The sequence below is a fragment of the Drosophila miranda genome (assembly GCF_003369915.1).
Source record: "Drosophila miranda strain MSH22 chromosome Y unlocalized genomic scaffold, D.miranda_PacBio2.1 Contig_Y1_pilon, whole genome shotgun sequence".
Lineage (NCBI taxonomy): Eukaryota > Metazoa > Arthropoda > Insecta > Diptera > Drosophilidae > Drosophila > Drosophila miranda.
The window spans coordinates 1,222,450-1,232,472 of NW_022881603.1; the positions used below are offsets into that span (position 1 = coordinate 1,222,450).

Consider the following 10,023-nt stretch of genomic DNA (forward strand, 5'->3'; position numbering starts at 1 on the left):
GTAGTGCGGTGGTGGCCTTGCGTAGTGGGACCAACTCCACCCACTTGCTGAAGGCGTCGAAGAACACCAGCAACATACTATTGCCGTGTTTGGATCGGGGCAATGGTCCAATTAAGTCGGCGCAGACGATGTCCAGTGGTTCTTGGGCTTGGCGGGTGTGCATCTTCCCTCCTGGTTTGGTTTGACTCACCTTGTACTGCTGGCACTTGGTGCACTGCTGGATATATCGGGCGATATCTCGGTGCAGTCCGGGCCAGTAGTACCTCTGGGCTATTCGTGTCGCCGTCTTCCTGATTCCGAGGTGTCCTGCTGTCGGATGATCGTGGCACTCTTCTAGCACGCGTCGGCGGTGGTCCTTGTTGACACAGTTTCCATTTGATAGGGTCTTCTTCGCTGGTTCTGCTGCTGGCTTGTTTGTATATTTGGTCGCTCTCGATGATGAACTCCGGGTGTCCTTCCGGCTGTTCCTGGATCCGCTTGCGGAGCCTCTGCAGCCAGGGGCAGGGGCAAGGGTCCCGGTCTTCGTCCGCTCGCTGCAGAGTTTCTACTGGTTGTCGTGAGAGGGCGTCATCCACAACGTTCTGGCTTCCTCGGCGGTAGGGGATGTCAAACTGATATTGCTGGAGCTCCAAGGCCCAGCGGGCGAAGCGTCCCGTTGGGCTGGACCACCGTGGCGAAGTTGGGGACGAAACGTCGGTACCAGGATGCCATCCCGATGCAGCGTCGCAGTTCTTTCAGTGTGGTGGGCGGTGCTAGTTTCTGGACTGCGCTGACCTTGTCTGGGTCCGTGTGGATGCCTCGTTCGCTGATGACATGGCCGAGGTAGACTAAACTCTTCCTGAAGAAGCTACACTTGTTTCTGTTCAGTCGGAGGTTCGCCTCTCGCAGCCTCCTGAAAACCTCGCGAAGGTGGTCGATGTGTTCTTCTAGCGTGGCTCCGATGACGATGATATCGTCGAGATATGCGAACGCGTACGGCTCCATGGTGGATCCGATGACGCTGTCCAACGCTCGCTGGAACGTCGCTGGGGCTGAGTGCAGGCCGAAAGGCATGACCTTCCACTGGAAGAGTCCTCTGCCGGGGACGGTAAATGCTGTTGCCTCTCTGCTGCCCTCGGCCACCGGGATCTGCCAGTATCCGTTTTTGAGATCCAGCGTGGAGATGTAGCGAGCGTGGCGAAGTCTCTCGAGAATGTGGTTAATCCGTGGCAGCGGATATGCGTCCGGCACCGAGCGGGCATTTAGTTGGCGATAATCCACGCACATTCGCATTTCTCCGGTCTTCTTCCCTACCAAGACGATTGGGGCGCTGTGGGGACTGTGGGATGGCTCGATCCTTTCGTCCCGTAGCAGCTCGTCCACCTGCGCGTTGATGATCTTCTGCATGGCCGGGTTCTTCGGGAAATAGCGTTGCTTCACGGGCCTGTCGTCTCGCATTGTTATCGTGTGTTCGGCGATGTGGGAGACTCCAGCTAGTCCGTCGAATTTCGCCAGTTCTTCTTCCAGAAACTTGCCTGCCCACGGCGTGGGGGGTGGTTCAGGGTCTGGGTCTTGCTGCCACGGCGATAGGTCCTCCAGTTTCCGGGCGGTAATGGCGGCCAAGATCGCGTTCTCGTCATCCGAGTCGGCTGGGCGAAACGGGTTTCGTTCCCGGGCTATTTCGACGTCGGCTAATGGCTCCAGTTGGTAGTCCGTCGTCGAGATCTCTCTGATCTCGTCCTGTGGTGTCGGGGTTCGTGGCTGGCGTGATGTCTGTCGTGCTGGGTTACTTCGTGGTGACTCCCGGTTCGATGAGCTGGCCCTGGAGTGGTCCCGCGGGGCCGCAGCTATCTTTGCTGGAGTATTCTGGTGATTCCTGGGTCCTGTTGCTGACTCCCGGTTCGATGAGCTGGCCCTGGGTTGGTCTAGCGGCGCCGAAGCTATCTCTGCCGAAGTTTTCTGCTTTCTGCTGTGTCCTGTTGGTGACTCCTGGTTCGACGAGCTGGCCCTGGGTTGGTCCAGTGGAGCCGTAGCTGTCTCTGCCCAAGTCCTTTGTTTCCTGCTGTGTCCTGTTGGTGACTCCTGGTTCGACGAGCTGGCCCTGGATTGATCCAGTGGGGCCGTAGCTGTCTCTGCCAAAGTCCTTTGCTTCCTGCTGTGTCCTGTTGGTGACTCCTGGTTCGACGAGCTGGCCCTGGATTGATCCAGTGGGGCCGGAGCTGTCTCTGCCCAAGTCCCTTGCTTCCTGCTGTGTCCTGTTGGTGACTCCTGGTTCGACGAGCTGGCCCTGGATTGATCGAGTGGAGCCGTAGCTGTCTCTGCCCAAGTCCTTTGTTTCCTGCGGTGTCCTGTTGGTGACTCCTGGTTCGACGAGCTGGCCCTGGATTGATCCAGTGGAGCCGGAGCTGTCTCTGCCCAAGTCCCTTGCTTCCTGCTGTGTCCTGTTGGTGACTCCTGGTTCGACGAGCTGGCCCTGGATTGATCCAGTGGAGCCGGAGCTGTCTCTGCCAAAGTCTTCGTTTTGTTGCGTTGTCCTGTTGGTGTCGCAGTTCTTTCCGTCGTAGCTTTCGTCGTGTCCTGTTGTGGTGGCGTAGTCCTGGGGTTGTTGCTTGATCTTGTCTGGTAGGGCTTTGTTGTCATTGCGGTTGGATGGTTCGTGGTTCGTGTTGGTCTGCGGCTGGTCTCGGATGGCAGTGGAGTCCGCAAACGTGACAGACCGTGGGCGTGGCTGGGCGGTGCATGATGGTATCGTCCCGGCGGGTTTCTGCTGCAACTTCAGCTGTAGATATGCCCGTCCGCAGTGGATCCTTGCGCGGATGCCACAGAGGAAGTCGTCTAATACCGTGGGGAGTATAAGAAGAGATACCTGTGTTTCTTGCTGATCCAGGCGCACTGTGACTGCTATCGCTTGGTTGATCTCCTTCCTGGTTCCATCTGCCAGGCGGATCCTGGTCCTCACCTCTCGCCTGTTCTCGGTCGTCCCTATCTCCTTCGCCAGCCGCTCACTGATGAAGGATCGTGTGGCTCCAGTGTCGAGGGTGGCCGCAAATGCTTTCCCATTGATGTCCACCAGGGCAGCGATCCTTGCTCCGGTCATGCTTAATGGGTGGGTTTCTCCTGTTCCTGGGTGCGCGCCTCCGTCCATGTCCCAGTTGGGCGGAGACCCAATCCGTTTCCCGACGCTGGCTTCCGGCAGCAGTTGATGGTCCGGACCCCTCGGTGGCCACATTCCCAACAGAACAGCTTCTGTCGGTTTGTGCACGCACCACTGAAATGGCCGTTTTCCCCGCAGTTCCGGCAGGCTCGTTGTACATCGATCGACTGCTCTTGCTCCTGGCCGATTCCTCGGTTGGTGATCTTGGCCGTCTCGTGTGTGTTGGCCCGTTGGGGGTTGGTTCCATTGCCGGTAAAGGCGGCACGGGGTCGATGGTTCTGCGTGGTCCCGATGCTGCGGAGTGCGTCTCCGTCCCGCGCGGTTTCGTAGGCCGAGACGAGCTGGGTCAATTCTGTGAGTGATCGGAAATCTTGTCTGCGCGTATACATTTGATACTCTGGACGGAGATTTTCGTAGATCTGCTCGAGTTCCTGTTCCCGAGTATACTGGGCTCGTTGCATCATCAGACGCAACTCGATAAGGTAATCCCGGAAGGATTCCTTGGGCTTCTGTTCCCGACTTCGTATGGTGTCTTCCAGCCGCTGGAAGTATCTGGGGGGCAGGAAGAATTCTAGGAATTCTTTCCGAAAGTCTGTCCAATTCTGTCCCTTCATCTGAAAAGTTCGGAACCATCCTTCGGCCTTACCTGTAAGGAGACCGGAGATGGCTCGCGGCAGCTGCTCTGGGCTCCCACCGTATGATTCCACTCGCTCCTCGAGCCTTTCGATGAACGCTAGTGGGTCCGCGTGACCGTCGAAAGTAAATCCCCATTTCCGGAGTTTGTCCGCCAGTAACGAGTACGAGATCTCACCCCCTCCGGGGCGTGAGACCCTATGTTCCTGAGGAAGACGTGGCTGTTCTCCTTCCGTGGTTGTCTGGTGGCTAGGCGTGGCCAGGGGTCCAGCGGTAGTGGGTACTGGCGCGTGGTTCTTGCTGGACGCCTCTGGTCTGGTTCCTTGGAGTGGTCCTTGGGCAGCTCGTTTTAGTTGCTCGTCCTGGGCGGCCGGTGTCTCGGTTGCTGACTCGCGGTATCCGTGGGTGGATCCTCGGCTCGTGCTGGGCAGCTCGGGTACAATTAATCGCAGTTTTGGTCCCTCCTTGCTGTCTTCCATCTTCGTCCGGCTCCCTGGCCCGGGTGACGTGGCTGGGCTCCGGTGGTCCCTGGGGCTCGGTATGTTCCCAAAGTATGTAGCCAATTCGTCCAGCCTTGCCTGCACGGCTTCGGGGTGCCCAGGGCGTGCGATGAATGCGGTGATTCGGCTCCGTAGGTCCTCTACAGTCCCAGTTTCTCCTAGTCCAAACTCCTTAGCCAGGCTCTGCAGCTCGTCCTTCCTGCGGGACGCTATCCAGCGGATGTTCATCCTGATGCTGGTCCACTAATCGGGGCACCGGTACGAGTCCTTATCAGCACGGTACTGGGTCTGGGGCTTCTGTACTAGGATACGCGGCACTGGGTGGAGAGTCCTGTTCGAAGGACGCGCGGCACGGTACTGGATCGGTGATCCTATACTAGGATACACAGCACTGGGTTGGATGATCCTGTCGAAGGATACGTGGCGCGGTACAGGGAAAGGTTCTGTCTGACTGCTCGGTGGTAACTGTGTGACTGCTCGGTAACAACTACCTGACTGCCCGGTAATGACTGTCTGACTGCTCGGTAACAACTGCCTGACTGCCCGGTAATGACTGTCTGACTGCTCGGTAAGAACTGTCCGACTGCTCGGTAATGACTGTCTCGACCGGTGTTCCTGTTCCGCCTTATATTGGCCGTGGCGTGGCCATTGCTTTGTGGCCGAGGGCTCCTCTGCCATGTAGCTGCTCCTCTGCGATCGCCCTCTGTCCACCACTGCTCCGTTGGTCTACCGCTGCTTCACTGCTTGGCTGCTCTGTCACTGTCTCGCTGCTCTGTCACTGTCTCGCTGCACTGTCACTGCCTCGCTGCTCGGTCACTGTCTCGCTGCTCTGTCACTGCCTCGCTGCTCGGTCACTGCCTCGCTGCTGCTTCTCCGCTCTGCCGATGCCACGTTGCTCTGTCGCTGCTACTTCTCCGCTCTGCCGCTGCCACGTTGCTCTGTCGCTGCTGCTTCTCCGCTCTGCCGCTGCCTCGTTGCTCTGTCGTCGCTGCTTTCCTGCTCTGCCGCTGCGCCGCTGCTGCTGCTTTGCTACTGTCGTTGGTGCCGCTTTGTCGCCGTCGCGTGCCAAAGTTTTAGGCGCCGTCCGCGGCCATTTTCTCCCGGCACGCGGTGCTGTGTCTTCGGCATCTCTCCCCGTCTCTTTCTGTCGCGTAGGTGGCTGTCTGCGTGGTTTTTCGCGTCTCTCCCCGTCTCTTTCTGGCGCGTAGGTGGCTGGCTGGTGGTTTTCGCCGGCGCGTCTGGGACACGTGCCGGCGGCTGTTGCTTGGGGGGTATTAGAGAAACCAGCCTCAGCTGTACATAAGTCGAGGGATCAACGATTGGTGCTGGCTATTTGCCGGGACTCTGATTTTTGGCTGCTGATCACTGATTTTAAGTTTTCCATCCTTTTCTCCTGCTGCTTTTCCTGATCCGTGGCTCCTAAACATCGTTTGCCGTTTTGCTTTTGTGGGTCTTGCCTTTTAATTGTTGGCTGCTGCTTGGTTCCCTTTTCACTTCTAACTGCTTTTCACTTATTCCCTATGCTCACCGACTCTCCCCTCGTGTCCCTGCTCGGGCGCCATCTGTAAGGAAGTTCTCAGGCCGAGGTACAGCTTCTCAGTCTGTCCAGGGCCCGGTCCTTCCCCACAGCAAAATTTGTTGTGTGAGGACCTAAGGGGAGAACCGTTCGCAGCGAAAGCGCACCCGTGGGGTGGATCGAGGCGCGGGTGAACCCGTGCTTGGGGAGCTGCCGAGACGTGTGTTGGGGGTCATGCGAGGCGGGAGGAGGGGGTTTGGGTCAGGGGTCGGAAGGGTAGGGGAGAGGGGAGCCCAGCTTAGCAGATGCCGCATGATCCACGACTCACATCTGCGTCGCCGGGTCCCCAGGGCGAGGGTGTAGGAGAGGGAACCCAGCTTTGCGGATGCCGCGTGAATCCACGACTCACATCCAGCATCGCCGGGTCCCACAGGGCGAGGGTGTAGGAGAGGGAAACCAGCTTTGCGGATGCCGCGTGAATCCACGACTCACATCCAGCATCGCCGGGTCCCCAGGGCAGACAGGTATGGGGAAGGGAAGCCCAGCTTGGGGGATGCCGCATGATCCACGACTCACATCCCCTTCGCCGGGCCCCCAGGGAATAGGGAAGAGAGGGGGTGGGGCTGAGGGACTCCTACGGGCGAAAGTTCTGAAACCGGTGGGTTGAGGTGGGTGTCTTTATTGTGGGGGGAATAAATGACAAAAATTTACATTTTCGGGAAAACTTCTGGTTCTGTGCGTACACCCTGCCTACTGCACCGATCTATCCCCCCAGAGCTCACATACGTGAGGTGGCTCACCATTGCTTTCCCTTCCTTGGGTACGGCGGCCGGTCCTCGTCACGTCGGTGGCTTCCTTTGCACACCGCGGTCACAGCTGGTTTTTATTCACCGCGTCCGGCTTATTGCGTACACGGCGCGGTCACGTCTAGTTTTTAAATCTATGTTGGCTTCCGCCGCACAACAGGTCTGGCTTAGCCCTCCGAGATCACTCCCGAGCCTGGCCCGCGCTGGACCGTGCCAGGCCTCGGCTTTACCTTTTGCAGCTTCTCCGCCGCTTCGTGGCTGCGCAGCTTTCGGCTGTCGGCCTCGGCTGCGTGGGCGATCGGCGGCTTCTCTACCGCTTCGCTCTCTTGCATGCTGTTCCTTTGCCTTCGGCCGTTCTCTCTCTTGCTTTGGCTGCGTGGGCGTAAGAGCGACCGGCGAGTCTCTTCGTATCCTTCTCTTCCATGTCGGCTCTCTTTGCTGCTTGGCCGTAGTAGGCGTCTCTCTTTCGTGTTGTCTCTTCGCTGCTAATAAGTAAAACGCCTCACTATTTTAGGTGTTTTCTTAGCCTATTTCTTATTTTAATTGGGGAAACTAAGGATTCATTGTTCGTTGTCTAAGTAATACTAATTATAATAGAAGTAATAAGAATCGGATAAAAAGTGATAATGAAATAATGAAATTAGATAACCAGCCGTCGGGGCGGTCCCTCCAGGGGATGGTGTCGTGGTTAGTGCTGTGGAGGCTTATGCCTTCACAACCCCAATACTCTTTTTGAGTATCGGGTATAAAAAAAACAAACAGAAAAACAAATGAATTTTATAATATATTCATATTTTTCTTTCCGCGATCGGCTCTTTTTGTGCGCGAATAATCCACTAATTTTTCCCGCAAGACGCACTTAGCACCAAGGACGCTCAGCTACAACGGTACAACAAATGAAACGAGAAGGAAGCAATTTTTGGTCGAATAACAACAGATCACCAAAATAAACGGGACACGTTGACATATACATATACATATGTAAATATATGTAATTCTTTCCGGCCATTGATTGTATTTATAATCCTATTAAATTAGTGGGTTAAGTAAGTGGAAGGCGCGGCTAAGTGGCAACGGTACAGCAACTGGAATTTCTAAGCTACTCCACTCAACGAAAAGAAGGCGAGCGAAAGAGAATTAGAAGATCACGCGATGCGTCGCTCCCAATGCGAAAACCGAACGCATCGCTGTATGCGTGTGCATGTGTGTGCAGTTGCGGTTTTTGACTGTGCATGTGAGAGCTCTATGTAAAGCCTCTGTAAGCAATAGCAACGCAATAATGAGCATAAGTATAGATTCTTGAGCGTTGAGGAAAATTAAAATAAGCGGCTAATTTCTCCACCATTTGTATTGCAAAAATGTTTTTCGAGGTTTTTAACGAGCCTGATTTGTAATGACCTCACCTCGGCCAGATTTCATTATATGTCATGTATATTCTCGATTTTTGCATATTTTATGTGGTTCTTTTTATCCTTCAATCAGCATGGAAGCTCAATTGTAAACTGTGGATTAAAATTGAACAATAATAAAAATGTGTTCGTGTAACCTCTTGGGGTGTGTACCTCTTGGCAATTTGCGTGAAAATGTTGGGGGGGGTGGTGGTGGGGGTACTTCAATTAACAACAAATTTGGAACGCGGAACATTAACAAAGGAATTGTGTAACGAACATAATCAGATTACTTGCCGTCGGGGCGAGCCATCTGAAACAGAAACTGAACGATGGTGCGAGTGGGACGGCCAGTCATGCGGTTCTTCAGCAAATATGGGAGCGGATTGTAGCGCGTCAGCATGCCCACGTTGCGGATGTCCAGGTGGGCCCAGTCGACGCACGGCACCAGCTCGTGCAGAACGGCGGCAGCGATGCAGCTGGAGGCGGGGCCACGTCCACGGTTGCTGATGTCAAAGGTCTCGTTCGGCATGATCAGTTCCTTGAAGTAGCGCCACAGGGGCAGACGCCAAACGCGATCCCCCGTAAGGGCACCGGCATTCTCGAACTGCTTGTAGACGAAGTTCGAATTGCTGAAAATCCCGGCTGCTGCTCCGCCCAGCGCTGGGCAGACGGCGTAGCCCACTGTAGCAATGTCCACGACCATGCGCGGCTTGTAGATCGTCTGGGCGTAGAGCAAGGGATCGGCCATGGCCATCACACCAGCCTTGCTGACGTCCACGAAGCCGAGAGTTTTGCCATTGAGGAGGGACACCACGTCGCCAGGCTTGGCCGCCATTCCGGAGGGCATGTTCTCGCACAGCGGCAGCAGTGCCGTTATGTTTAGGGGCAGCGATAGGGCGGCAGCGGCTCGGATGACGCCCACGCAGGCGGCTGCACCGGACATGCAGCCGCGGTACATGGACAAGCAGTCCTTGGGACTGAGGCAGAGGCCCCCGCTGTTAAATGTGATGCCCTTGCCCAGCAGGAGGATGGGCTTGTCCTCGGGTGCGGTGCCGCAGTAGGCGATTTCCAAGATGATCGGCGGCTCGCAGCTGCCCTTGGCCACCATCAATAAGCTGTTCAAGCTCTTGGACTCGATCCAGTCCATGCTGCGTACCTCCACGGATACCCCGCAGGGGCACAGGGCATCCACCGTTGACTGGGCGAAGATTGTGGGCGTCATCTGATTGGCCGGCGTATCGGCCAGGCGACGGGCCAGGTTCTGCGATTCGGCCTTGAACAGGCCCCGCATCCAGGCATCCGAGTCGGGAGAGTCGTACAGCTCCAGTTTGGGAATGAGTGTGCGGTCCCGACGGCGCTTGTTGTAGCGCCAGACGGCCAAGGCGCTCCCCTCGGCCGCCTGCTCCGCATACTCCATCGACTCCACGAATACATCTGTGCAGCCCTGCAGTTGAAGGGCACGAGCCCCCACGCCGGCAGCGACGCGAGCGTTCTCCATTCCCTCGTCGATCATCTCCAGGTCGTTGAAGCCGGCCCCCTCCTGTCCCACGCCAACCACGGCCACCGCACGGAACTCCGCATCCACGTTCATGAAGACACGGCCTTTTCCCAGCTGGCCACTCAGGCCCGTCTCGCGTATGAGATCAGTGATCTTACCCTGGACGCGATCGTCAAACTTCTCGCCGGATGGTGTCATCTGGGGCTGGCGGTCGCCCTCCTTGGCGTACACGCCCACCACAACGCCTTTGATCACCGAGTCACATTTCTCGGCGTAGTGCCGTCGCTGTTCCACATCTCTGCGTCTGGCCAGGAATGTGTGCTGGACACGCCTGCACAGGGCGTGCATCAAGCGTACAGACTTCATCGCTTAATGATAGTGACAGTCCCTAGCGCCAGGTTACGAAAGTACTCTTATTTTTCAGACAGTTCCAGACAAATTTAGCTTTTTTTCCGAATAAAAAAAATGTAAATCTAAAAAATAGAGAGAATAGATGTGCTTCCACAGCTGATTTGAAAGGAATGAGATATCCCAAGGCTCAAACTC

At 56.3% G+C, this 10,023-nt stretch overlaps 1 protein-coding gene across 1 annotated transcript; it reads right to left on the reverse strand.

Moving 5' to 3' along the window:
* Window positions 1-8,001: 8,001 nt before the first annotated feature.
* On the reverse strand, window positions 8,002-9,970 carry LOC117191011 (cytosol aminopeptidase-like). The gene is made up of 2 exons (XM_033395985.1): window positions 8,274-9,970; window positions 8,002-8,090 (listed from the first exon to the last, which is right to left on the reverse strand). The coding sequence occupies exons 1-2, from the start codon at window positions 9,841-9,843 to the stop codon at window positions 8,080-8,082; spliced, it is 1,581 nt and encodes a 526-aa protein (XP_033251876.1). The 5' UTR covers window positions 9,844-9,970; the 3' UTR covers window positions 8,002-8,079.
* Between the last annotated feature and the right edge of the window lie 53 nt (window positions 9,971-10,023).

What these genes read in the sequence shown, in the direction of transcription:
- LOC117191011 (XM_033395985.1), bottom strand. Translation starts at nt 9,843, where the DNA reads ATGAAGTCTGTACGCTTGATGCACGCCCTGTGCAGGCGTGTCCAGCAC.